The sequence below is a fragment of the Hirundo rustica genome, chromosome 10 (genome assembly GCF_015227805.2).
Source record: "Hirundo rustica isolate bHirRus1 chromosome 10, bHirRus1.pri.v3, whole genome shotgun sequence".
Taxonomy (NCBI): domain Eukaryota; kingdom Metazoa; phylum Chordata; class Aves; order Passeriformes; family Hirundinidae; genus Hirundo; species Hirundo rustica.
Window position 1 is genome coordinate 17163522 of NC_053459.1, and position 27636 is coordinate 17191157.

General features: G+C 50.4%; 1 protein-coding gene across 2 annotated transcripts in view; it reads left to right on the forward strand.

Annotated features, from left to right (window-relative positions):
- Positions 1–2825: 2825 nt before the first annotated feature.
- The window catches only part of DVL3 (dishevelled segment polarity protein 3), a 33891-nt gene continuing 9080 nt past the window's right edge, over positions 2826–27636 (forward strand). For both annotated transcript variants that reach the window (XM_040074544.1, XM_040074545.1), the window contains exons 1-2: positions 2826–3038; positions 24415–24484. In XM_040074544.1, the coding sequence (XP_039930478.1) occupies positions 2872–3038; positions 24415–24484 (237 nt within the window). In that variant the 5' untranslated portion in view covers positions 2826–2871. The remainder of the gene's footprint in view (positions 3039–24414; positions 24485–27636) is intronic.

Consider the following 27636-nt stretch of genomic DNA (forward strand, 5'->3'; position numbering starts at 1 on the left):
TACATATTGTACTTCTAAAAGAAGCATTTGCTCCGTTGCTGAAGTGTAGGGTGGGTTTGATGCTTTCTTGTTGCTTCAGTCAAGATGGTTTTTTGGTTGGAAGACTGGAGATGCCTTGGAGAGCAATCTTGAATGTGGAATCATTGCTCCCCATCTCAATGTAAGCAGTAAGTATATTCCTAAGGCTATAACAATCAGCTTGTCTGACTTCCGATCTGACAGGGAGGGAGGAAGGGATGGATGGTTGGACGGACAGAACCTGGTGTTCCTGTATCAAACCCATAACTTCAGTTACAATAGTAACCCTTCTAAAAGAAGATAATAGTTTGACGTTGCTTAAAGGTGTAAGTGATGGAACTCAAGTACATCCGCCTCTGCTTTGGGCTGTTCCAAGATCCACCAAAATGTCTGAAGCCTGTGTACTCCGTAAGAAGGAATGTTATCAATGCTGCATTTTTTTAAGTTGCAATAATTGCAAAAATAAGCCAACAGGCAGTTCAGAAACTCTTCCTTGTGGACCTTGGAGTACACAGCACAATCCCCTCCTGCTAATTTCTTTGGCACTGTGTTCTTAGCTTCCATTCAGTGAGTCATACAGCACAAGGCCTCTCTGAGCAGTGAAACCCATCTATCATTGAGTCTGTTCAGTCACTTGGCCTGTTTTAAAAGAAAAGGCAGCTGTAGCAATGAGATTTCATCTACTACCACCCTGGGGGATGTGGCACCCCTCCCCTGAGCTGCATGTGCTCCCTTGGGAGCTCAGCGCTACCGAAAATTGCCCTATTGGTAACGAAGGTAACAAATTTGTTACCCTTTTGGTAACAAATACAAAGGTATTGTAATGTGTACAATACAGGCTCCAAGGTTCATCCATGGCTGTGCAGGGAGGTGGGTGAGACAGTGGCCTTGCTAGGGGCAGACTGGGGCTCTTTCCCAAGTGCCTGCTTTTGGGGCAGAGAGGTGTTGCAAAAAGACTTTAGGATTAGCTCTGTCAGGGTTGACACAGGAAAAAGCAACTTAAACTAAACTTTTCCATTCCTGACCTGGATTCCTCATTTCAGGTACACCAGCTTCTACCACAGAGCTCCAAGCACAAGGAAATTACAATCTTCCAAGATTTGGTGTGGAAACATGGGAGAGTCTCAGACCTCTTACAGCTTCTGCTTACCTGAGGACTTCCCTTGAATTTTTTTTTTTTTTTTTTTTTTTTTTTTTTTTTTTTTTTTTTTCAGTTTAATGTCAGGTTCTTCCCCCAGTCTAGCAGTGCTGCCCAGGTAATTACTAGCAATGCCTGCAGAACTCTTTAATGCATGAGGCGGCTTATTTAGCTCAGCCTGCCTGCCTGCCTGAGGAACTTGGCCCTGTTCCCTGTAGGATCTCTCTGGCTCCTTTTCCTAGGGCAGGGGAGTCTCGTCGGAAGGCTGATCTAGTCTCATGCCCTGTGCAGGCTCATGGTGTGGTGCTCCCTCTGCATTTGTTCCTTCTAATCCAGGATAGTGCAAGGCGGTTCTTGCCCTTCCTGTTGGTGGGTGTTCCCAAAACTCCATCCACCCCAGCTTTGCCCTCAGCCACAGCTCTGGGAAACTACTGATGGAGATGGTTCCTTGGTGCCTGCTGCGTGCTGGCAAGGTGTGCAGAGGGGAAACCGGACAGGCTGAGACTGCTGTGGAAGAGAGGCAAGTCCTAGGGGCTGGGGTCACAGTGCTGATGACTATAGGTAAGAATTTGCTGGGGTCCAGGGAGAGAAAGGATGAGAAAAAAAAACACACAGCCAAAGGGTGCCCAGTTGAAGAAGCTGTGGTGTGTGGAACAGATGCTCATGAAGAGCAAAGAGTCTGCTTGGTGAGGAAAAGTCTGGGTACTGGGGTTAGTTGTTGGATGCTGACAAGGGGTTCAGAGGGAAGCCTCAGCTGGAGAGGAGCTGGGGTGGGTGGTAGTCCTTGTGTGTGGTGTCTATCTGAGACACTACAGGGAGCTCAAAGGGGTCTGTACATGGAAGGATAGGGTAGAGATGGATATGCCTCATGTTTTGTAAGCTGTACTGATGGGGCACATCGCCGTACGAGAAGCATGGGGCAGGCTGGGAAGTGTGTGATAAAGGACCAGGGCTGCAGGGATTGCAGGGGAGGCCTGGGGTGTGGATAGAAGCAGAGGTCGTGGGACACAGGAACGACCCTGTGAAGCAGCATCAGAAGGGTGTGTGAAAGGAAGTGTGAAAGCTGAAGGGGAGTGGGGAGCCTGGGAGAGGTATATTCCCAGCTGGAACTGGGAATGTGGGTGCACCGGGAGTACCAGGTGGATAGGAGGATGTGGATATAAAGCATAAATGCCAATGCACCCACGAGCGATGGGGCTGGGCTGTGGCAGTCCCAGGGGCCATGCATCCACACGGGGCACAGCAGCAGCGGGGGTGGATGGCTGTGTAGGGGGGTCAGTCCAAATGAGAGGGTCAATCCCAGCGAAGGGGGGTCCCCTATCGATGCGGGATCTGGCTCGGGGGCAGGGTGCGGGCCAGCATCGCGGCGGGATCTGGGCCCAAGCTCCCGGGCTGCCCGCTGAGCCCGCTGCCGGCCCGTGGCGGGTGCCGGTGCGGGGTCGCTCCCGCTCCGCGGCCCCGCGGGGCGCCGGTTCCGGTTCCGGCGGGGCCGGGACGGCGGGCGGGGCGGGGCCGGCCGAGGCCGAGCTTGCGCCGTGCAGCCGGGCGGCGCTGGGACCCGGAGAACAAGGGGCGCGGGGGGACCGGGCGTGCGGAGGCCGCAGCCGGGCCGGGGCGCGGGCGGGGGCCGGGCCGGGTCTGCGGGTCCGGGCCGGGGCGGGGCGGAGGAGGCAGCGGAGGCAGAGGCGGGGGCCTGGCGGCCGGGCAGGGGCGCCATGGCGGCGGCCGAGACGAAGATCATTTACCACCTGGACGAGCAGGAGACGCCGTACCTGGTGAAGCTGCCGATCCCGGCCGAGCGCGTCACCCTCGGCGACTTCAAGGGGCTCCTGAACCGCCCCAACTACAAGTTCTACTTCAAGTCCATGGACGACGACTTCGGGTGAGCGCGGGCCCGGGCCCGGTCCCCCGGGGCCACGCGTGGAGCCCGGGCCCCGTGGGCCTCCCCGGGGAGCGCTGGGGGGCGGCTGGGGAACTCCCTCCCCTCACGGGGCTGGGGCCGGGGCTGGCTGCCCCCTCGGCCCCGGCAGCGCCCCCGGGACGGCGGGGCCGGGACCCCCGGGGTGGGGAGTTGCCCCTCGGCGCGGGGAGGGAGACCCCGATCCATCCTCCGTCCCCATCGCTTTTCCTTGGAGAGGATGGGGATGGTGACCCCCTCGGGGTCTGTCTGGCGGGACACACCCTCCGTGCACCCCAGGACCTCACCTGTGGGAGGCTGGTGGTGATGCCCCCCTGTGCACGTTCTCTGGGGTTCGTTGTCCCTGGGCACTGCCCCACATCCTCGGATCCCGCATCAGCTCTGGGCCAGCTGCCCCGTGCTACCTCCTCAGTGAGGGAGCTAGTGATACCCTGCTTTAGGTGCCAGAGGTACCTTGGAGGAGACCATCATCCCCATCCAGGGGTCACCTCCTCCCCGTACTCAGGATGTTTGACCAACACCTTGCCTGAGTGATATCTCCAATGCAGCCCACATTGGGGTGTCTAGGGTGGCATCCCTAGGTTGTATCCTACTCAGGACTGTCATTCCCCACCAAAAGGGCCTGGGCATCTCCCACTGGGCCTGCCTGGGTAAAGTACCCTTTGCTTCCTCCTCCAAAAGGTTGCTGAGGTAGTGCCACCTCCATCAGCCCTTTCCACTAAATGGATTTGGGGACAGTTTTGTTCTCCTACCATCCATTTTGGGGAGGGACATCCATTTTGGCAGCTTTGTCCTCCACATCTCACTTTTGGGAGGAATGCATAGAGGGAACCAGCTTTCTCCTCCCCTGCCTCCATGGAGAAGGAGTGAGAGCTCTCCACATGCTGCCTCCCTCTGAGTAAGGGTTGTGTGTGAGACTCACTGTACCCATGTATATGTCCCATCCTCAAAGTGAGATTTCCATGCTCAGTCTCTGGTATGGAAGAGTGGTGCAGCCGTGCCTCATATCCCATCTCCTGCAGGGTGGCTTTCTTCCAGCACTGGTGTTTCCATCACTTCTTTTGTGATGCCCTTTGGTTCGTCCCATCACAGGTGACTCTTTGGAGGTGAGGAGTGTGTTCTATCCCTTGTTTGGATGTGTACTCACCGATCTTCTGGGGAGCCCTCTTGTCTTCTACCTGTGTAAAGTTGGTTACTGTTCTGGGGAGCAAGTACCATACGAAGCCAGCTCCCTGTAAGACTCTTTGTCCTCGCTCTGTTTTGTCCAGGTTTCCTACATCTGACTTTCCTTTAGCCTTTTTGAGGATCTCTTTTTCCATCCTGGGACCCTCTTGCTTTCCACAACATGTGACCCTTTACCATTCCTAGGACTTTTGATATTTGAAGGAGTTGTGTGATCCTTCCTTCTCTGAAGATTTAGTGTTTACAGTAGGTCTTATGTATGGGGTTGCAAAGTGTTTTCAGTTTTATAGTCTTCCCAGTGTCCTGCTGCACCAAATACCTTTCTAGGCTGTGATTTTGGCTTGTACCCCATGTTGAACAGGGCTGGGCCTGTTTGGGGTTTGGATGAGATCTGTGTGGCTGCCTCAGCAGGGGGTGCTCTCCCCTCCTCAGCCAAATTATCCCGGTGCCCAGGTTCCCGTTAATTTGGGAGGTGCCAGCTTTCAGATGAGGCTTGAAATCTGGAGTCGCTCCTTTGACCACAGTCTGGGATGCTTTGCCTCCCTAAATTCCTCCTGACCCAGTGGGGAGCTTTAGTCCTCAGAAGCTTCCCCGTTCTCTCCTGGCAAATAGAAATCTCCAGCCCTCATTTTCCATAAATTTCCTCAGCAGTATCAGTTGTCTGTGGACGGTTTCCTGTCCCTCAGCTGTTGGGTGCTATGAAACAGCTGCCTCTCCCTGTCTCGGAGGGGACCATGTTCATTGGTGGGAGAAGTGAATTCTCCATGCATGCTGTTTGTAAACAAATGCTTTGGGATCCTTTGAAATGTTGTTCTTGAAGTGAATTCAAACTTGTCTTGAATGAAACATTGCCATGTGGGTGGGAGAGTGCGCAACTATAAACAAAGTTTAGTAATAAATAGCCGCGTCTTGCATCGGGAAGAGGGGTCTGGTGGCAGTGAGGTTTTGTGCTGTGCCTTTTCATCTTCCTCTGTCTCTTTAAGGTTCTACAAGAGGAGGTAGATGGTGGATTAACAAAACTCAACTATAAAGCAGCATAGGGAGTTATAGTGGGTGATAGCAGGGAGAGGGGAAAGTCCCTCAGGAAGACACCACAAGATCAGTTGCGTCAGAAATGCATGGGATGAGGTTTTTGTTGTGACCAGTTCAGCTAATTTGTTTGGGAAGCATAAACTGCTCTGGAAGGGAAGGTGCAGCTGAGAGGGGGTCGGGGGCTCTGTGTGGGCAGCCCATTCCTTGGAGAAGTCCTGGGCAAGGAGTTGTGCAGTTGGAGCAGCATATGCAAGGCCTGGGGTGAAACAGAGCTCTCGTGGTGTCACCATGGATGCTTCATCAGGAAAGCTGTCTCTGCTGCTTTCCAGAGAGCTGAAGAACACACTGGTGGTTGAGATGTGGTGGGAACAACCAGAGCAGTCTAGCTGCTCTGAGAAGCCCTGAAGCCTCAGGCAGCACGCAAAATAGAATTAAAGAATCATTTTGGTTTGAAAGGACCTTAAGTTCATCAAGTCCAGCTGAATAATTTCACGATCTCTGGTAATTGACTTCAATGGGAAAGCAAGCCATTGGCCTGCAGGGAGAATCAGAGACAGAAGGGCAGGAGGCACCTTGGCTGCTTGTCTGTAAATGCATGGGCAATTAATGAAAGCTAGGAGGTTAACAATGGTGGCATTCAGAAGCTGTGTGACAGGGAAAAGTGTTTCTCTCTCACACATGTATCCCTCTCAGCTCCTTCTCTGAGGGGATTCCCTCAGGTGATTTCTGGCTGCTTGTGCTGGGCTGCTCTCTGTCAACTGGGCAGTGTCCAGGAGTAGGACCCAGGTTAAAGCCCCCTCAATCAGAGATGAAGTAGATGGCCTTAGGGCAGCTGATCAATGAGGAGGAGGCCTGCAGGTCCCATGATTCTGTTTTGGACCTTCTGCAGGATCCCTGTGGCATAAAGCAAACTTTTCCTTTTGTCCATTATCAGGAATGTAGGCATCTCACCTTCCAGAGCCAGCTGGAGCAGGATGTCCAAAGTTTCCTCTCACCTCTGTTGCCCAGTCTGAATCTTTCTTGCTCTTTCTTGTTTTTCTCCAGGCTGTGGATCTCCAATCTGGTATTCCCTTCAGCTCACCCCATCCCCAAGGCAGTATTAGAGCCTCAGTCTTAGTGTGTGGGATTTTTTCATTCTTTTGTTTATCTTGTTAATATTTGTTTGCTCTGAGAATCAGAGTTGTGATGGAGCAGCTTCACTGTTTACGTCTCCTTGGAAATATGATCTGAGGTTCCCCTGGGTGGCTGTGGAGCTGTTGTGCTATGGCAGGAGTTAGTGCTCAGCTTCAAATAATTAAGAACCCTAGAGTGGTGGGTGTCACTTCTGGGTGGCAAGGAGGAGAAATGAGAAGAATTCACGCACTTTCTCCTGGGGAAGAGGAGTTGTGAGCAGCAGGGAGGCTGCAGGGTTTTGTTCCTGATGCAGTGGGCTACAGAGGTGCGTAACAGGGTGCAGATACCTGTGCCCTTGTTGGCTTTGTGTCTTGCTAATCCCAGAAGTGCAGGCACATGAAGGTCAGTTGATGGATGGTGTGAGTGTAGCAGTGCACAGATGTAGTAGACTCCTTTTGGACCTGAAATACTTTGTGTGGATGTGTCTCACTATGAAGAGTGGAACTACCCTTGGCTGCTAACATTGCATTCATTAGAGAAGGAAGGTTTCTTCCTGCAGCTTGAATCTTTTCATTCAGGGTTTCACAGGTAAGAGCTGTGTGCTGGTCAGCAGGAGAGCACCTTAGATCAGTGCAGTGCTATCACTGCTTGTGAGATCCATATTCTCCATCAGACCTCCCCCAGGTTTTTAATGGGATTTTGAGCAGGCTTTTTAATTTTTTTGTTTTATTGTTAATCCATAAAATAGAATTTCCAGCTGTGCTTTGTCTTGTCCGCTTGACTCTGGGAGCTTCTTGGGCAAACATTTGTGTGGCTCTTAGCATGACAGAGCTCTCAGTTCTGTAGAGGTGCTGCAAGGACAGGACTGTAAATTCTTCTGGGTACCTGTGCAGTTGGGAAGGGAGCAACCATGCTGATGGTCTGTAGTTTGTAGTTTGCTGGGACATGGGCTTCAGTCATGTGTAGTGTTGTCTCCTACCCAAATCCATCATGAAAAATTTGCCTGGGCAGCATGGACTTCTCACCAGCCATGTATTGTGCATGTTTGCCTCAGCTGAACTATGGATTTGTCTTTTCAACTGGTACAACTCTGAGGATATTCTTAGATCAGCTGAAGTGTGATATATTTTGATTAATTTTCTGATTCTTATTGATACTGCTCATTTTCTGTTGATCAAAATGTGTTTCCACAGGGGCATGCTAAAGTTTAGGCTAAATTTTTCAGAGCAGTTTAATGAGTGCAGTTTTTGTGTCCAGGTAAATCCTTAGCACCTGGCCTGAAGTTCTGCCTTGTCTTTCCATAAATTGTGGAGTGCCTGAAAGTTTGAATTTCTTTTGCCTGTGAAGAAATCACTTTGGTGATCATTTCACTTATCTTCACTTGGCCACCTCCCCGCCCCATTCTTCTGCAAGGGGACCATTCCTCTCTCCCCATCCTACTGGTTCTGCGTTGCTGGGAGAACACCAGTGATCTGAGGTACAGTGGTGGGATGGTGCTGCTCCTGCTGCTGCTGCTGGTTTCTCCCTCTTGCAGGTCTCCATTCCAATTTTAGTTTCATAGCTGTGGTGATTTCCTTGGTCTCAGCTGTGAAGTGAAAATTGGTATCCAGCTAATCACTGGCCCAGTATCTTATCCAGACCTGCTTAATTATCACCTGCTCTCCAAAGCCCGGTACAAGGCAGTGATTAGGACAACACTCTGGAGGCAGAACAAAGCGGGTGCTGCTGGAATTCCCAGTGTAGGGGTCAGATGCCATTGGTATTTGGCAGCCTCATCTCTGCACATGTGCATGAGGAAACCCGTTGATGCTCTCTGAAAGGCCAAGTGATTTATTTTTATTGCAGGGTCTTTTTGAAATTGATGCCAGCGGTGACTGTCCTTCTGGCTGGAAATGCTGGGAGCTGGGGGAGGGATCCTAAACTTAATAAGCAGTGTCAATTTCTAAGCAGTGGTGAGCACTGGCATGGTGCCCCTGCCTTTCCTGCCAGCTCTTTGTAGCCTGTGTTGGGGGAGTCGTTTTATTTTGATTTGGGGAAATTTTTAAAATTTATTTTTAATTGGAAACTTTTGCTGTCTCCAGAAGACCTTTGCCTGTCCCATGTCCCTGGTGGAGACTGCTTCCATGTCAGTATGAATTTCATGCTGGGAGAGGCTGGCAAGAAGTCTGTGAGTGAAAAGGTCTGCAAAACTCCCTTGCATACTCACGTCCCTTGTGGTGATCTAAGTGACAGCATTGGCCCTACTGGAAGGTGGCCATCACTTTTTTCCAGTTTCTAGTCAGTCCCTGTCCATTCCATGGGGAGGGGAGCACTTTACATGTAGAGGCCACAGCACCCCATCTGTTGTGCTCCAGAGGATGTGTTTCCATGCCTGCTGTGAGGAGAGCTGCCCTGGTTAGCAAGGGCCCACCAGCAGTTACTCCAGACATTTTGCCTGTAGGTTACTGCAGCCTGTGCCTCTGTCTCCTGAGCTGCTGAGGATTTGGCAGAGAGCTGCTAACCACTGTCTGCATTCGTGGTGGGGAGTTCCTGTAACGCTGCCCGTGCTAGGGGTGGCCCATGGACACTGGAGCTGATTCTGGCTGGAGCTGCTGCTGGAAGCTGTTTCCAAGTGTTGTGGTGATGGTGGTGGGGACTACAGCAGTGCCAGGGCTGAGGTGAAGATGGAGATGGTTAGTTGACAGTATTCCCTGCTTCCCTGGACCGTATTGTCTGCGCCTGGCCCTGTGTGTCCTGCCGTTCAGACCCAGCTATTACTGACTCTGTCGGTGTCCAGCGTTCTCAGTTGTGGTTGGAGCTGTGCTCTGAAGGCCACATTGGATGGCAGTCACAGCCTGGGGTGGCATTCGGAAAGCCAAGTTAGCCAAATCAGGCTGCAGACCAATTACCCGAAGGCCTTCTGTGTCCTATGCAAACAATGAAGCTTTACAACATCTATTGAACTAGTTTGCAGCCAGAACTGGTCAGATTTTTTTTTTTTTTTTTTTTTTACTGAATGTATTTTCTCCCAAAATATGGTGTTATGTTGAAGCCAGCATTTTTCTTAGGGAGGCATTGTTTTCAGTTATGTGTTTGATGGGAATGTTTCTTAATTTTAAGCCTCTTTTGTCATTTCTGAATAAAAGAAAAAAAAAAGAAAAAAAGGTCAAGAGACCTTTACTAAGCCATGTGAATGCAACTGTTTTGGTGCAGATCAGTGTTCTCAAATCATCTGGAGGACTCTGGTCCTCCAAATTCCAGCACAGTGCAAAACCCTACCTTGATGTGTCAGAAATTGCTGCAGAGTAAATCAGTGTGCCCCAACTGTGGTACAGCTGTGTTCCAGCTCCAAGGTTCAGTCTTGGATGTCAAGGCATAATGCCGTAAAAAATGGCTCATAAATCACCATAATTTGGGTCACAACCTGAGTTTTTTGTTGTTATGGGATGATAGTGGTGTCTCCACCACTCAGTTTTCTGGTACCTGCTGAGATACATCTTTTTTCTAAAGTGAACTCTAGAATTTCATCTAGAACTTTGCTGTCCCCAAATCCCAGATGTTGGCTCACCCTCAGGGTGGGTGGTGGGTCTTCTGGGTGGTAGTGTAAGCAGTGATGTTCCTTCCTACATGGCTGCAGTGAGAGCAGGATGTTACTGGGGAAGGCAGTGTTTCATAATGGACTCTGAGGAGGAAGATGCTGGCGTGCAGGGCTGGAGGTAGATGGTCCACGAGCCCAAGGTCGTTGTGCTTGGAGGACTGAGCTTTCAGTAAATCCCTCTTCTCCATCGTGCTCCTGGCCTCTTTCTCCTAGCAGGTGTGAACTCTTGAAGGGGAAGGCAGCCACTCATCACTGTGCAAGTGGGGGTGCTCAGGAAAGAAGGGTCTGTGGAAATAAGCAGAGAAAATCCAGTTTCCCCTGCAGCTTTTCTGCTGCACACATGGGTTTAGGTTCAATCCTCTGTCAGGATGGGCATCAGGCCCTTCATCTAGACTTGCAAGCTTTATATGTAGAGGTGTAGGGAGCATAGTTGAAATTCCTGAACTCCTTTTTGAGCTCAGTGCACTTAAAGGGGTAGGAAGCCTCTTCCATGCCTGCATGGCAGTTGCTGAACAGTTCTGAGCTGAGGGTACCTGCTGTAATGAATTGCTACTCCTCCACCCTTGGCTGCATCCAAATAAATAGAACAATGTTGTGGTTTAAGATATTTGATCTGTGAAAAAGCCCGTGAAGAGGAGCTGGGCTTGCATAACACAACAGATACAGAGTCTGCAGGAAATTGCCCTCATGTTGCACCAGCTTTGCATCGTGCTGCACATCTGATGAGGCAGCAGTCAGGGCTGTGTGTTTTTGGTGTTTCCTATTGATTTCCTCCTCTTTCCATCCCTTGTTTGTTATTCAGAGCCTGCCCTTCTGACCTGTGCTGGATGGATTGTTGTTTTCCAGAAGGGGGATGTGGCACCACGTGGCTACCTTACTGTTTGTCCCGCTGGTGCTGGCTTGTTAGGCAGCAGCTGGCAAGTAAAGCAAAACTTAATCCCGCTGGTGGCTGCCGTTGGAAATTTTTGGACCAAATCCTTTTGTAAAGGCTTTTTGGAAGGCATTTCAATAAAGTACAAATAGGGGAATTAGTCTAATCTCTGTGACTTTGTCTGCTTTGTCCATGTGCTTATCTGTGTAATGCCATGGTGGCCTTAGGAGAGAGTGTGAGCTTTTGGCCTGTGAATATCACTGTCTCTGAGGACTGCATTAGCTTACAGAGCTGAGGCATTAGTGTTTCCCTGAGCCCCAAAGCTCTTGGTTTCACTTGTTTCCATTGCTATGTTGTTATTACTGTAGCACTAATATTAAACCCATCCAGGAATGGGCTGGAACTCTCAGGAGGCTTTGGCAGGCAGAGATGCCTGGTGCTGACCTTCCTGTGCCGTGTAATTCTGTATCACAGTGGAGAGATGGGACTGTTGTGGTTGTTGTATCAGTTGTTTGTTAAAGGCGACATGCCACAGGCGTTGTTTTTCCAATCACAGCTAGCTATGGAAGGCAGCAGAAGCAGCATTTGGGAACCCGACTCCACTAAATCCTTTGTGGTGATTATTTCCTCTCTGGAGTAACTGTCCTTGTGTCTTTGTTAGGGTGTTAGAGCTGAAGGAAAAGAGGATGCATTGTGAGCAGTGACTGAGTTGCTGCAGTAGGAGTCTGTCCTTCTGGTCCTGGCTGAAGACAGAAGCTGAAGTGGGAAAAGCTTCCTCACATGACTTGGAGCAAAGCTCTGTTTCTGGGAGAGCTGTCACTGGCTGCTGTGTGAGAAGGTCTTTCCTCTGCTGGTTTTTGACCTGCCTCTAGGGTTTGGAGAGGAATTTATTTGCTACGTGGCCCCTCTGATCGCTGGCAGCTGTCTCGGTGATAGGCTAGTACTTCTGGGTCTGGTTGACAGAGTTTGTGGACTTTGCCTTGTTTGCTAGTGGCTACAGGCTGGTTCTGGGGACCCAGAGAGTCTGCCAGAGGGGTCTGTGTTTCAGGAGCTTTGGCTCTGCATTGATTATTATAGCAGGGAAGCTGGTGTTAGCACAGTAACCTGCCCCTGCCTGGGCTTCAGCTCTTTCCCTCAGCATTACTCTGACCACCTACTCATGGTCTTTTTGTGTCTCATGATCTGTGAGCAAATACGTTGTCCCCTGTACACTGCATTGTGCTGTGCTGCTGTTGTTGACAGCCAGAGCAGTGTCAGCAGCGGGTGACAACCTTGGCTTCGTGGCCCGATGCCATCAGGGCAGGGAGAAAGTTGCTGCAGTGTCGATGGCTGTTGCCTGGTTGGCTCCGGGGTGCAGCAGCTTCCTGAACTGAATCTTTTTCCAGAAGCTGTGATGGGTATGCAAACTCCATACTTGTGTTTGCATACAGCTAACCAGCTGTCCCAGTTCATTCAGCCCTGCCTAGCTAAACCAGTATGTTAGTGCCATTCACACAGACTTACCTGTGGGCCCAGCTGGGGCTGTGCCATACTGGAAATCCATATAGGGCCTCAATGCATATAGTCTTGCTGTTGCACTGTGTTCATTTGAGTTTTCTTACTGGTTTTAGTGGCTCTGAGAAGGGTGGATTTTCATGGTTCTGGGTGTGGAGCTGAGTCCCTTATGGCAAACCTGACTTAGACCTAGAGCTGGTAAATGCACCTTTAGGTCCTGAAGGGGGTCCTGTGAGGTGGATTTTTTTCCTAGATTAAAACTGTGTTGCTTCAGCTGGGGCCCACAGGTTAGACTTGGGAAAACTCTTTAAGACTGTTCCTTGTCTAGTCATCCTGGAAGTGCCAGGAGACTTTGAGGATGTCAACATCTGCATCAGTTTAGGGTGAGCTCTGGGTTTCCTTGGTGCAGTTCCAAACTAACACAAGGTGTGTAATATTTCTGCCAGTGTGCATGATGTTGGAGCTGGATCTGACTTAGCTGTGCCATGTAGAAGGGTTTGTAGACTTGAGGTGGGGACTGTGTCTGGCCATGTTGACTGTAGGGTCCCGCTGTGGTCCTGGTTGGTCAACATATGGTGCTGCCACTCTTTGTGGTTACTCTACATGGAACTTGCAGGAGAGATGCTTCAAGGGAACTTGGTATCAGTATTGCAGATAATTAGGAAGCTCAAAATTGGGGCGGTCTTGTAACTTGACTTACCAGCAGACCCACAGACACAGGAAATAGCCCAATTGCAGTAATAATGTGTCATGAGTATTTCTGAGCTGCCTTTGGGAATAGTTAATGTGTAGAATGACCAGTTCAACACAGTTACCAAGCTCATGGGATATTTACAGACTTACAGACAGATTGTGTGGCCTTCCACTGCACTCTTCCATCCTTGAAGGAGCTAGGAGTTGGCAGCTGTGGCTTTGAGACCCTTACAAGAGGAACATTTTATGTCATGTTATGGTGATTTCTGGAGGTCAATGGCCATTACCCAGCCTTTGGTGCAGTTGTCAGAGACAGCAGGTGGAAGATTTTGCATGGTATGTGACAGGGTCAGGTCCAGGAGTTCACACTGTCAAGGAAAAGAAGCAGTTGGAACCTGGTGCTACAGTGATCCAAAACACTGTCCTCTTCTAAACTGAGGGGAAGCTTACCCTCTTGTTGAAAAGGAAGATGATTCCTGTTGTCGAGGTGAGTCCTGAGGTAGGACATGAACTGAATTCTGTACATGGGAACTGAGAAGACTTTTAATTTGCAGTAATGTATTGGGTCCTACTATATGGCTTTCATCTGGTTTCTGGACCTCTAGTTGACTAAGTTGTTTGCCAGCACATGCTTGGTTTGGTTAGGACTGGAGCACCCTTCTTGTCCCTTTAGTCCAGCAGTTGAACAGTATTTCAGTATTTTCATGCTTGCCGGGTTGTTGGCTGGAGGGAAAGCCTGGCTGGCCTGGTAAACCTTGGTAAGTTACTTGTATTCAAGGGTTTGGCCCTATGTCTTGAATGGAGTTTGGTGAATAAGACTGATGTTAGTGAAATTGGTGAAGTATGTAAAAGGCTACTAAAATGTGCTCTGTTTGCTGGTTTTTTATACAGGGATTTTTTTTTTACCATCCACTGCATGACACCATCAAAAGCAGATGAGGAAGAAAACAAATGAGTGTCCCTGGCCTAGCAATGGTCAGTAAAGTTTCTTATGAGGGTTCAGTCCCCTCATGCTCTCTTCTGCCTCTTGCATTTTAGGATCAGAGGGATGTAGTTAGGTGTTTGTCCATTTTTCAGAGTACTGCAATAGCTGGGGATCTGTCTTTGCCACCATGCAGCTGTGGTGACATTGAAAGGCTCTTTTTTGCGTGAGTCCTTCTCATTGTCTTTGGCAAGTGTTTTGTGGTGAAAGTTTGTTGTGAGCTTTATTAATGGCCTGTTGGTTTTATGGGGGTTCTCTGTATGTCTTACAGACCCAGTTAGCAGAGCTGTTGCTGATGGCAGCCCAGCTGGATGTGCAGAGTAGGTGTAGCTATCTACAGCCTGTCATGCTTCAAGACCCCTTCCCTTTGGGTAGGGGGTTGAGCTGGTTTCCTGGGGAGACATGCAAAATTGTTTATGCAAGGAGAGAGAAATGTGAGCTGGTCAGTGTCTTGAGGACAGGACACATGTGGAGGCTTCTTTGTCATCTCCTCGTGGAGATCTGTCATTTAAATTAAATTAATTATTAACATGATGGGGGAAAATGAACCTTGCTCCTCTTGCCCATGGACATCTGCCTTGGTCTGTGTGGTCCCAGATCCACTCTGGCTGTCAGAAGGGTGCTCCCAGAGCATAGAGCTGGTGCTGGGCAGGGCTGCTGTGATGGCTGCGTGTGATGGAGAGGTGCTGGTGAGCAGACTGCTCTGTGCTTCCCCAGGTGTGGAAGTCCAAGCTTTCAGACTTTGTTTCCCACCCTCCCCCTCTTCCCAATTTCCCCCTCTTCTCCTCTCCTTGCTCTCCTGCTGAGTTGATGCTTTTCCAGGAATGAGCTGTACTGCTGGCCCAGCACATTCCACAGCAGCAGCGCTTTCTTGGCAGGAGCCTCGCTTGCTGTTAGAAAAAGCAGGACTGACTTGGTGTCCCTCAGCTGAGGGCCAGACAAGGAAGGCCTGGTCTTGCATTCCTCATGGTGCATGCAGAGCCTTCACAGGCATCACGACCTCCTCCCTTGGTTGTGGTGTATGTGCAAACATCACACTGTCCCTGTGGCAGCGCTTGGGGCCCTTTACAGCTCCTCACAGTCGTCTTAACCAGTGTGAAGTCCCTGGACATTGCAGTGGAGGCTGTTGTATTTCTAGCCAGCCTAGAAAGAGGGGAGTGACTTCTCACTCATGGGGAGTAGCAAGGGGCTCCCAGTGAGGCCCAAACACCTCATTCAGAAGCTTCTTGATAAGCTGATGTTGTGTGCTTTGCTCTTTGTTACTAGCAGTAGCCAGAAAAACCCTTTGTCCACCTCTGCACTTTTTTCACCTCTCTCCCTTTCCCTCTGTCGGCAGGAGCTGGTGTTTTGCAGCTCTGCGCTGTGGGCTCTTCCTGCTGTCTGTGTCCAGATGGAGATAAGTGTCACAGCAGACCAAGCCTCCTTCCTCTGGTGCACTTGCTGTCTCACAACATCAGTGTGAACCACAGCAACCACATCAGGATTTCACCCTGTCTCATATACATCTCTGGCTGGGGCCTCTTTGGGCCTGTTTCCTCTCCCACCCTGAATACAAGCCCAGCTTTTGGCCACTGTTATATCTGTGGAATTGTCTCCATTCCCTGAAGGTCATTTCTGCAGATGTTTAACCTCAAATCTTTCTTTTTTTCTCACAGTGAGTCCCTGCACTTGTCTTGGATCTTTGTGTCAGGCTATGCAAGCTTTTAGTTATTGAGGAGCTGAAATTGAGTTAGCAGGGTGAAGAACCTGACTCGGCTTCTGCTGGAAGTTCCCGTTTGTCCTGATTTCCAATTCAAAGAGACTGAAAGTGTCACTGAACCTTCGAGGGCCTGCAGAATGCTTCCTTTGATGATGTCTGTAAATGTCCTTCCGGAGGTTGGAAGCATCGCTTGGGTAGGGCGGGATTAATTAGTGTGGAGGTGCCTCCTTCAGTCCCCGTGCAGCTTCCTGCTGCCGGTCGGCGGAGGACAGGCCTGTCGGGCTTGTTTGCAGAGCAGGGCTGCAGCCAGATGGTCACTCTGGGATCAAGGCGGGAGGGGCTGCCAGCTCGGTGCTCACTGTGAAATCGGTCTGTAGCTTTGCTTTGATAAGTGCTGCTCCTGGGCAGGCCTCTGAGCCTGGGTGGCTCCTTCCTAAATGGCATTCCTTTTCCAGTCTTTGGACTAGGTGAGCAGGAGGTCTGATCTCTGCCATCTCCCACCCAGCAATGCCTGTAGGACTGAGCACAGGTCCAGCTGGAGCCAAGCATTGCCCAGACCTAGGGGGTCTGCTTGTCCTGCTGTTTGTCCAGTGGAGTGTTTGCAAATGTGTTGATGAGGGCTTCTCAGGGAAAACAGTTGGCATCTTGGATGTCTGTTCAGTCTTTGCCTGACTGACCATGGGGGGAAGCACAGAAAGCTGGGGGTGATGCATGAGGAGGGTGTGGGGCAGCAGAAGTGAACATGATTGAGGGAGGCTCTAGGCCCATAGCAGGGAGATTGGGATTAAATGATCTTTAAGGTCCTTTCCAGTTGTAACATTCTCTGAGAACAAAAGAGCCTACTCTTGAGGAGTGCAGGTAGTAGCTTGAAATGTAATGACCTTTGAGGAGTCCTTGTGATGCTCCCTGGACTTGTTAGGAGTGCAGGGGCGGCCGTTCCTACCCAAATGCAGAGGTGTGTTGTTGTTGTGGTAGTAGGACAAGTGCTAATAGATGCTTTGTGCTTCTTGATTTTTGAAAAGCACAACAGGTAAGGACAGTGCTGCAAAGGAGTTCACGTTCACATGGGCTGCAGGGACAGACAGAAGGACAGCAGCTCCTCTAGGGAGAAAGGTCTGACAGAACAAAGCCATCTACAAATCTGTGCTTCCATTTTTACCTTGGGAGAGTGACAGTCTGTTTATGGTCAGAGAGCCCTTCTCACCCTGGTGTCACGCAATCTGTACTCCTCTTTGTACAGGAGGTGAAAATATAGTGAGGGAGACCGAAAGAGTGCCTTGGCTTACGGAGACAGCTCAAATCCTCTAATCCTGTTTGCTGCATCCTGTTTGCCTGCAAAGCCCAAGGTCTCACAGATAGATGTGTGATCACTGCCATGTGTATTCTTTGGTTGGGCCTGTAGCTCTTGGGTGAATTGTATTGCCATGGGAAACACACATATCATGTCTGGACTTAATCTGGACAGTCATGTATTTCCCAACTGAAATCCCAACACTTGTAGAGAATTGCCCTGTCCAGTTTTCTCTTCTGGTGAAATGGCTGCAGAGCTCATCCCTGTGGCTTCAGCATTATCTTACAGAAGAGATGAGGATTTTGCTCTAGAGCCAGGAGCTGCTCATATTTGGGTAGTAGTAAAACATCAAGGTGCTTCCTTTTGCTATGCAGCATTATTAATCTATACAATCATTTGAAAACAAGACATCCCTGCCCTAAGAGGAGTGTACAACAGGTCTTGAAAATGAGATCACATTTCTAGTGTGTAAATCCCTGAAGCTTGTGCTGTTGGGTAGAAGTGTCTCCTGGTGTTTTTTTGTGTGGTTGGGGTATTTTTTCTTCCTTTTTTGTGAGCTGTAGCAGATGGGGCTGTTAAAGTTACAAGAATGACCAACCTAATAGTGCAATTCTGGAATGTTGTTTATAATTGAATTTCTTGGCTTTGCACTGTTGGGAAGAATGTTGCTGTTCTGTATAGGTCTTTCCCCTTAATAATTGAGGAGACATCTTACTTTTCTCATCTGCTCTACTAACTTTGCATCTTTATAGTGTAAAATTGTCACTCTCAATTTTCTGCTCAATCTTTGCATCCTGGCGATCAGGCTGTCCAACATGCTTGAGAGGTCCCCCCCCCTACCTCCCTTCTTGGTACTGACCCCTCTGATTCAGCTTTTGTGTTTGCCACCACATCTGTGGTTTCTTCTCTCTGAGTATCCTCCCCGCTGCAAGCCCTTGGATAGGCAAGTTGGGGGACAGGACTGCCAAAGATAAGCAGTAATTGCTGCTGAGCTCCAAGCCTGCCTCCAAACCTGGGATTTAGATCCTGTGGAAGCTTTTCTCCCTGCCTCTTTGATTTCTTCTGTTGCTGGGCTTGTATCACTGCATCAGAGTTCTACGTGGGGACCTTGTTGTGGCGAGTGGATGCTGCTCAGGAGAGACCAGAGCTGGCTAAAGCTAGAAACTCGCTTGTATCCGCAGTCTCAGCCAGGCTGGAGGCCACCGAAGGGAAACGAGGAGGCTGGAACACAGCAGCTGCGCTGGTGATGTGTGCGCAGCCGGGGTCTGACACGGCGGCCGTCTCCGCGGCTTGGGGTTTATGGCCTCCTTTCTCTCCTGTGCACACTCTCTTGTTCCCCACCTTCCCTTCATTCCTAGGACATGACTCTGTGATATAAAATACCCTCTAATTTCCTGAGCCGGGCTGGAACCCCCCGGAGAAGGCAGCATCTGCCTGCCTGTCCCTCACCCGTCTCTGCAGCATCCGTGTTCGAGGCTGCCAGCTGTTCCCGCCGGCAAGGCAGAGGGAGGGAAACTGGGAGCGTGGCATCTTCCCAGGCCGTGGGGAGAGGGTCTGCTGGCTCCAAAGGAGGAGCTGGTGGGAGGATGGGGATGGAGCCAGGGTTGAAGCTGGGTTTCCTTTGCTTCCCTCCCTGCTGCCGGGGTTGTCCCTTCCCCTCCCCCAGCTGCATGGGAGCAGATGTGCTGTTTGTGTCAGCGCTGGCAGCCCCCTCCGCACACCCCAGCCGGGCTCCTTGCGCAGCCAGAGCCTCGTCCCCTCCTCCTCTTCTTCCTCCTCCCCCCGGCTTGGCCCCGTGTCACTGGGGATGGCGGTGGAATCATCCGCCCACTCGGCCTGCCTCCCCTGGAACCCTCCCTCCTTCCTCCCTCCCGCAGGTCTCTTTGTTGGAAAATTCAAGGCAGATGAGTGCCGGGGAGCGCTGGGCCTGCGGGCCAGGCGCTGAGCTGCAGCTTGGCCTCGGCGTGTCTGCTGGCCCCGGGATGGGAAGGGGGCCGATGAGTGCCCGGCTCAGGGCAATCCTCTGGGCAGGGCAGCAGCACCGAGGGTCCTGGACTCACTCGCCTGGGCAAGGCTCGAGTTGCCTCCACATGAAAGGGGTTTTTCCTGGCCACCATTCTTAGCCGTGTTGCACCCAGCCCCCCAGCAGGACGTTGGAACATTGAAAACTTGACAGTAAACTCAAAGCAGTCCCTCTGAAATCAGCATTAGGCAGATGTTTTCCCTGGCTTCTGGTAAAAGGAAAAGCTTGGTGAGAACCGAGAGAGCCTGAACTCTTTTTGGGTCTGCTCTTTCAGGATTTCCGGGCTCAGACCCTATCAGGTGGGGGCTGTTCCCAGCACATTCCCAGGATGGTTTTCCCTGCCAGCACATCCGCGGGACAGTTTCGTCTCATGGCTGCCTCCCCGTTCAAGCGCGGAGCAGAAACGTGGCACTGCTCACAGCTCCCCCAGAGGCTGCTCGCTCAGTGGCTTCTGACGTGTGAACCTGCGGTCGTGTCCGTGCGAGAAGTGTGACTGCAGGAGTGGTGAGAGGTGGGAGGAGGAAGGCTGCAGCTAGGGCTGAGGCTGGAAAGGAATGGAGGAGGAAGGCTGCAGTTCAGGCTGAGGCTGGAAAGGAATGCAGGGCACGAATAGCTGGGATGGTGCGAGGGGTGACAGATGTGAGCAGCGCTGCAGAGATATTCCTGCTCTGCATGTGCCTGACTCCAGCACTATCAGTTTTTGCTCTGCAGAGTCTAAATATATAAGCCATTGTGCTCTGGCATCTGGCTGATAAATAGTGATAAATAATGTAGTGGCTGGGGAAGGAGGGAGAAAACTGCTCCGGGGTGGAGCTGACCCCTGGGATGTCTGGGGCAGCCGCAGGGTAATAAGAGTGAGGAGGGACCAGCTCTCAGGACAGAGGGAGCTTGTTCTCCATCAGGCATTGCAGCTGAGGCTGAATGGGCGCGTCTTGGGGTTGGTTTCCTCTGTCCCCACTGAAAGTGGAATAGTTGACTTGTGCTGAGCGGTTGGTCACCTTGACCCAGCAAATATATCACCCTGTCCCTTCACCCACAGGCAAGGCTCTGTGTCCCTGAGCAGGCAGCATGTAGCACTGAAAATTGGCTCTGCCTGAAGTTCTCTCTAGGAATTGGATGCAGTCCAGGCTGCTGGCGACAGTATGAATGGATGCTAGCGCAGCCAGGGCAGGGTGCATGTGTGTGCACACTTGGAAGTGAGAAGACGACAACTTGTCTGCATTGGAAAGGGCTGGTGTGGGCACCAAAGAGGGTGGATCCCAAGGGGACTGCCTGTATTTGACATTCATCTGGGCTGCAGGGGCTTTGGGCAGAGGCTGGCACAGAACATGCTGAAGAAGCATTATGATAGCAGGGTTTTAATCCATCATCACTGCTCCTTTCCTGCTTTTCCTGCTTCTCCATCTGTGCAAGGAGAATTAACACACATCCTGGGAGTGGATTAGACTGCTCAAACCATGACCTCCTCATCTGTGCCTTCTGGGGGTGGGCAGCCTTTGTGCAGTCCCTTTGCTGCCTCTCCAGTTTTGTCAGGGATTGTGAGTGCCAGCTGCCAGCAGAGGCCTGGCGACGTGCTGCCTTTCACCCCGTGGGACAGCCCTTTGCTGAGCGTGTGTGACACCGGTGCAACCAGTGGGGCTGGCAGGGTGGAGCGAGCCTGCTCCCCCGGTCTAGGCTTCCAGCACTGTTCATTTGCTTTTTGCTGATGCCTTGTGAGTGTTGGCAAGCCCTGTGTCCTGTTTTTGGGGGCAGTTGGAGCAGCTGTTGGCCCACCAGGGAGCACAGCCAGGAGCTGAGAGTACCTGTTTCTCCAAGCCCCGGCGTGCTGCGACTTGACGGTGCTCTGGAGCAAACGGGTCACAGCTCCATGTCCCACCTTTGTATCCTCTACAATTCTCTGTGAGTTGGAGACTGGCTTGGGGGCCCTTCAGAGCTGTTGATAGGATTCCACTTCTGAGTGGCGTTAGATACTTATAATGTACTTACTTTTAATACATAATTTCTCTTGGTTTCACATTCTTTACTTTGTTCTTTTTTGTATTTCCCCCCCTAATAATTTAGTCACTATTTAGTTACTTCATGTTTTAAGCATAATATGTGTCAAGCTACCTTAGATATAGCTTGGAAAGGAGAACATAGTATCACAAACTAATTGTAATATATCTTTGTATTAAATAATAGCGCTTAAAATGATATCATTGGGTAGAAAAGGAAATGAGCTTGTTAAAGCCTATTTTGGTATTCGATTTATCAAAGATAGTAGTAATTGAATCTTCTGAATTTGCATATTGTTTTGATTGGAGATTCTCTGTAGGAAAAGTATTTAGAGGTCCAGTATTCATTTTATTAAAAAAAAAAAAAAAACACCAAAAACAAAAAAACAAAAACAAAACCAAAAAAAAAAAAAAAACCAAAAAAAACCCCACCCCAACCTTTCTTTCTCCAAAGAAAATGGATTTTTTTTTTTTTTTTTAATTATTCCTGGGAAAAAACAAAGTTAGTTGTGAAGGCTGATAATAATGTAACTGTGTAACACAGGGACATGACATTATGGCACAACTATAAAGCTTGAAGTGATGTTGAAATATTATGTATGTAATTAAAAAGCAGCAGTATCTTTTGGTAGGCAGCATGTTTCATGTATTTCACTTTCATCTATTAGAAATCTCTGGCATAGTTTGTGATTCTTTCAGATCATCATAAAGAGGCTTAAATTATGTATTTCTTTAGAAATAAGCAAACTGGTAGAAATATTTCTGCTGAAAATACAGTACAGCAGGAGCAGTCTGGAAGGTTGCTGGAGTGTGTGGAGGAACTTTCTGATAGAGTGGGTGAGGGAGCCAGCTGGGGAAGGCACGCACGGGACCTGCTGTTTGTGAACAGAGAAGAACTTCAGGGTGATGTGATGGCTGGAGGCCATCCTGTGCACGCCAGTCACAGCATGGTAAGAGTTTTAGATTCTCAGAGAAGTAAGGAGGGAGATCAAGCAAAACTGCCACCCTGGACTTGCAAGGGGCAGACTTTGGTCTGATGAGGGACTTGGCTGGCAGGGTCCCTTGAGAGGAAGTCATGAAGGCACAGGAGCCCAGGATGGCTGGATATTCTTCAAGAAGGAATTCTAAAAGATGCAGGAGCAGGCTGTCCCTATGTGTTTGAAAGACTAGCCAGTGGGGAAGAAGAATGGCCTGGCTGAGCAGAGAGCTTTGGCTCAAACTCAGGGAAAAATAAAGTATTTTACCTTTGGAAGAAGGGGGAGGCAGCTCAGGGGTGCTACAAGGATGTTGTGAGATTATGCAGGAAGAGCTAGAAGGGCCAAAGCCCAACTGGAACTTATCTGGCTACTCTTGTTAAAGACAACTAAAATGTTTTTACAAATAATGTCAGCAACAAAAGGAGGGCTAAGGAGAATGTCCAGCCTTTATTGGATGTGGGGGGAAACAATGACAAAGGATGAGGAAACGGCTGGTGTACTTAATGTCTTCTTTTCCTCAGTCTTCAATAGCAAGATCAGCTGTTCTCAGGGTGCCCAGCCCTCTGAGATGGGAGATGTGGACAGAAAGCAGAATGAAGCTCATGTAATCCAAGAGAAAATGGTCAGCAACCTGCTATGCCACTTAGACACATGAAATTCTATGGGATCCACTCAAGGATACTGAGGGAACTGGTGGAAGTGCTCACTGAGTCACTTTGTCATTTACCAGCAGTCCTGGTCAACCAGGGAGGTCCCAGGTGACTGGAGGTTGGCAAATGTGATGCCCATCTACAAAGAGGGCCAGAAAGAGAATCCAAGGGAACTACACGCCTGTCAGCCTGACCTCAGTGCCAGGGAGGGTCATGGGGCAGATTATCTTGAGTGCCATCATGGGGCATGTACAGAACAGCCAGGCAATCAGACACAGCTGGCATGGGCTTTGGAAAGGCAGGTCCTGCTTGACCAACCTGCTCTCCTGTGACAATGTGTCACAGTTAGTGGATGAAGGAAAGGCTGTGGTCATTATCTGCCTGGGCTTTAGTAAAGCCTTTGACACAATTTCCCATAGCATTCTCCAGGAGAAACTGCCTGCTCATGGCTTGGACAAGTGCACTGTTCCCTGGGTAGAAAACTGGTTGGGCCCAGGAGGTTGTCAGGAATGAAACTACATCTATTGGCTGCTCACGTTGGTGTTCCCCAGGGCTCAGTACTGGGCCAGTCCTGTTTAATATCTTCATCAATGATCTGGTCATGGGGATTGAGGGCACACTTAGTTCACAGATGACTAAATTGGGTGGGAGTGTTGATGTGCTGGAGGGTAGGACAGCTCTGCAGAGTTATCAGTACAGTCTGGATCGACAGGCCAAGGCCGGTTGTAGGAGGTTGGGCAAAGCCAAGTGCTCAGTCCTGCACCTGGGTCACAACCCCACACAGTTCTGTAGGCTAGGGGAAGGCAGCCTGGAAAGCTGCCTGGTGGGAAAGGACCTGGAGGTGCTGGTTGACAGTGAGGCAGCTCAGGTGGCCAAGCAAGTCAGTGGCATTGTGGGTTGTGTCAGCAGTACTGTGGACAGCAGCACCAGGGCAGTGACTGCAACCTGTACTTGGGACTGCTGAGGTCACACCTTGAACCCTGTGTTCAGTTTTGGGCCCCTCACTACAAGACAGACATTGAGGTGCTGGAGCATGTCCAGAAAAGGGCAACAGAACTGGAGCACGAGTCCTGTGAGGAGCAGCTGAGGGAGCTGCTGGTGTTTAGTCTGGAGAAAAGGAGGCTCAGGGGAGATCTTATCACTCTCTACAACTCCCTGAAAGGAGGTTGTATCTAGGTGGGGATTGGTCTCTTTTCCCAAATAGGAAGCAACAGGACAAGCAGAAATTGCCTCAAGTTGTGCCAGGGGAGGTTTAGGTTGGACATTAGAAACATTTCTTCACCAAAAGGGTAGAGCACTGAAACAGGCTGCCCAGGGGAGTGGTGGAGTCACCATCCCTGAAGGTATTTAAAAGTCGTGTAGATGTGGCACTTGGGGACATGGTTTGGTGGTGGCTTTGGCAGTGCTTGGGTAATGGTTGGACTTAAATTGGGTATTGGATGATTTTAAAGGTCTTTTCCAATCCCAATGATTCTATGATATGCACCTGAATTTCGGTTTTACTGATTAAAATGTGAACTGGGGGATGAAACAGCTGCATGCACATAGAAGGGTTATTCTGTCTGGCTCCTCTTCAGTCTGCCAGTCATGGCTGTGGGCATAGGAACCTGTGGTCTGGCAGCAGGAGAGAGCTGCCAATCCTCTCTTGCTCTGTCCCCAAACCTGGGCTGCGTGGTGTTGTGTGCAAATACCCATCTGGGAAAGTCTCCTTTTCCTTTGAAGTCCTGAACCCAGCTCTGACTGCCTCCTCTCCCCTCTGCAGGGTGGTGAAAGAAGAGATCTCGGATGACAATGCCAAGCTTCCCTGCTTCAACGGCCGGGTGGTGTCGTGGGTAAGCAAGCCCCTTGATTTGGTATCTCTCAGCCTGTTTGTGCCCTCTCTGAGAAGCACTGTTTGGATGTGGAGTGCCAAGTAAGGCACAGGGACTGCTCTATACTGCTGGTGTGCTGGCTGCTCACAAAACTGATGAGCTGGATCCCCACACTCCAGTCCCTCAGCTGGAGCGGGGGCTCTGTGTGCCAGGGAAGATGTGGGATGCCTCCACGAAGAGCTTACGGTAACTGATGCCTAGCAGAGATCACAGTCGTGGCCTGTCCACAGCATAACCCCTGTGCCCCTACGGCAGGGTCAGCTTTCCAAGGAAAGTCTCACTCCAGTGACTGGCGCAAAGGGCTTAAGTGACTTTAGTGCTGGTGAAGCGGACTGGATTTGACTGCCCTGAAGACTAAAGGTACTGCCTGGGCAGCTGCAGGACAAGCTTTTCCCTCAGTACCATGCCATGCACACGCTCTGCTCCCTGCTTGCATGCTTCCCTCTGTCCCCGCAGGGATCCTCCGTTAGTGGAGGGGGAGTCTCCACAGTACATCATCCAGTTTTCCATCTGCTGAGCTGCAGTTTGTGCTGATGAGGGTGTGTGGACCTACACCAGGAGGAGCCAAGACTCAAATGCCTTTTTCCAGAGGTCTCTAAGCAGACCCTGAACAATAAAAATCAGCAAATCAGGCTAGGTCAGACCTAATTCTGTGTCTATCTCTGCACCAAAGAGTGACTCGGACAGGCAGGTACCCACTGCTGCTGGGATTCCAGGCGGGGGAGCAGGGTGCAGGCCGGAGCAGGGAGGAAAGGCTGTGCTGGGTTCCCGCACAAAGAGCCGGGGCCGGACGCCTGCTGTCCTCCCTCTAGCGGTTATCCAGGGCCTTCGGAAAACACCGTGTCCGGCTCTTGGCCACCACACATTCCTCTGCAGCCATCCCGCTGCTGCTGCGTCTGCCCCAAGATGTCTCTCCACCCCACCCTTTCCAGCTGCTTTTTGCTTTCATTTGCCCTAAAGGGAGTCCCAGAGTCTCTAAGTCCATTCCAGTGCTCCTTTTTCATCTGCTGTGCTTTTCCTTGTGATCCATGTATCCATACAGCTGCTGGCTTTCCTTGTAGGAGCTCTCTGGTTTTTCAGTGTGAGTGGCACAGATCTGGTGTGTGTCTGTCTGGTGTGACCATCATGCTGCTACTCTGATGGGCTGGATCCTTGCAGGGAACTTGTGCCCAGAGTGAACATCACTACCAGCTCTTGTGCATGAAGGGTAATGGCAGTCCCAGATGCCTTTGTGCACCTGATGATCCCTTTTTCTACCTCTGCTGAGAGCCTCCTAGCCCACGTGTGGTTTGGGGGCTGAGAGGAGAGCACTTACTTTGCTGCTTCTGGCAGGCAGGCTGGGATGATGCATTTTAGGAACTCAGTACTAATTTTAGCAACAGGGAAAGATGGGGGCTTGAATCCAAGTGAGTATTTCCTGACAGTGTAAGAGGCAGGAAAAGTGCAGGATGGTTATCAAAACCTTCCTGGGAGGAAATCCCAGCCTTGGGAATGTTAGAGGAAGATATCATCAATCCCATCTGCTTGGGAACACCCCCTTAACTCTCCTCGCTGCTGTTTGACAGCTGCCTATGGCTAGTTCCCTCTGTCCAGATCTATTTGCTTGATGTCGCCTTGAGATTGTCAAGCATAATGTGTTATAGGACTTTTCCCTAGGCAATGCTGGCCATTTTCAGCGTCTTTTCTACTCTGTTCTCCCAGGCAGTGGCTACCAGAGTAGGGATGTGGCCCGTAGGGAGGGGGATATATCCTGGGAAGACAAGTCACCAGGAAGGTGCCAAGAGGAGAGCCAGGCATATGCCTGGGCCTTGCTGGAGGGAGAGAAGCTGACCTGAGTGTGAGACAAGAGCTGGTTAGACAGTTGTGAGAGCAGGAGCCATTGGGCTTGTCCTGGGGCTTGTGGGACGGGCTCTGCAGCTTTTGACACCTGAGGCTGTTCTCTGCCCTGTCTGCTGCCTTGGCTCTGGCTTTTTCAAGGCTGCCCTGTCTTCCTTGCCCCAGCTACATCCGTGTCTCTGTTACCGGTATCTCTGGCAGTAGACCTCTCATCTGCTATATTCATGATAATCTGTGGGGTCCATCCCCCCCTTATGAGGGTTTCCCCAGTTCCTGAAGGTGGTCAGGGCACAGCTCTTTCATCAGTGATGCTATGAAGCACTCAAGACCTGTATAAATGGGCTGTGCTTCTAGCAACTGACTTGGCATCTGCTCTTGGATCCATGCAGATGTGGTTCCCTCACCAGCAAGCAGTAGTGCTGCCTGTGAATTTACACTGGGTGTTATGGTTTGGACAGCAGCTACCAGCCTTTTTTTCCAGCCTATGTTTCATATTCCTTCTGTCATGAGCAACAGTGGGTATCCCACACCTCTGTTAGATCCTTTCTGGGCCCTGTCACCTCTGCTCTGCAGGTCCTGAGTGCCTCTGTCAAGGAAGAGGCCTTTTGTTGCTTTCTTGCATGGCCCTATTGGGATCAGTCCAGTTCATTACAGCTTGAAAGTAAGGGAGAGTGCAAATCTAGACAAGGAACAATGTTGGGGAACAGCTTATTTGGACTATCCTCTGTTTCATTCCACTGCTGAGCCTGTGGCCCCTGGGAGAGTCATTCCCAGTCATTCAGGGCTCATTCCCTGAGCCCTGGAATTGGTGGTTTATTATAGAGCCAGAATCACGGTGTGTTGATGTGTCTGGGCTGCCCCACAGCATGGCTGGTATAGAGAGTCTCCAGGGTTTAGCCCTTTCTTGAATGTCTGCACTGGGGAATCCACTGAGCATGCCAGAGATTGGCTGAAGGTTGTGCTCAAGCCAATAAGCTGAACACAACCTGCAAGTTTGTGAAGAACATATGGAAGCCAGAAAAAGAGCCCATTTCAAGAGTCTGTTTCAAAGATAAAAAGCCTTGGCTCTAAGATCTTGTTACTCCCAGCTTCTGATGGTTGGGAAGATGAAAATCCTGCTGGGTCCCACAGCTTGAAGGCAGAAGTGTAGAGGCTGTTGAGCTGAGGAGAGGAATGACTTGTAGCTACCTTTTCCAGTGTCAGAACTGGGGGAATCCAGTCCCTGCTGCAGGATGTGTGCTAAAGGTTACCTGAGTGTGTGGTGTGGGTGTGCAGGT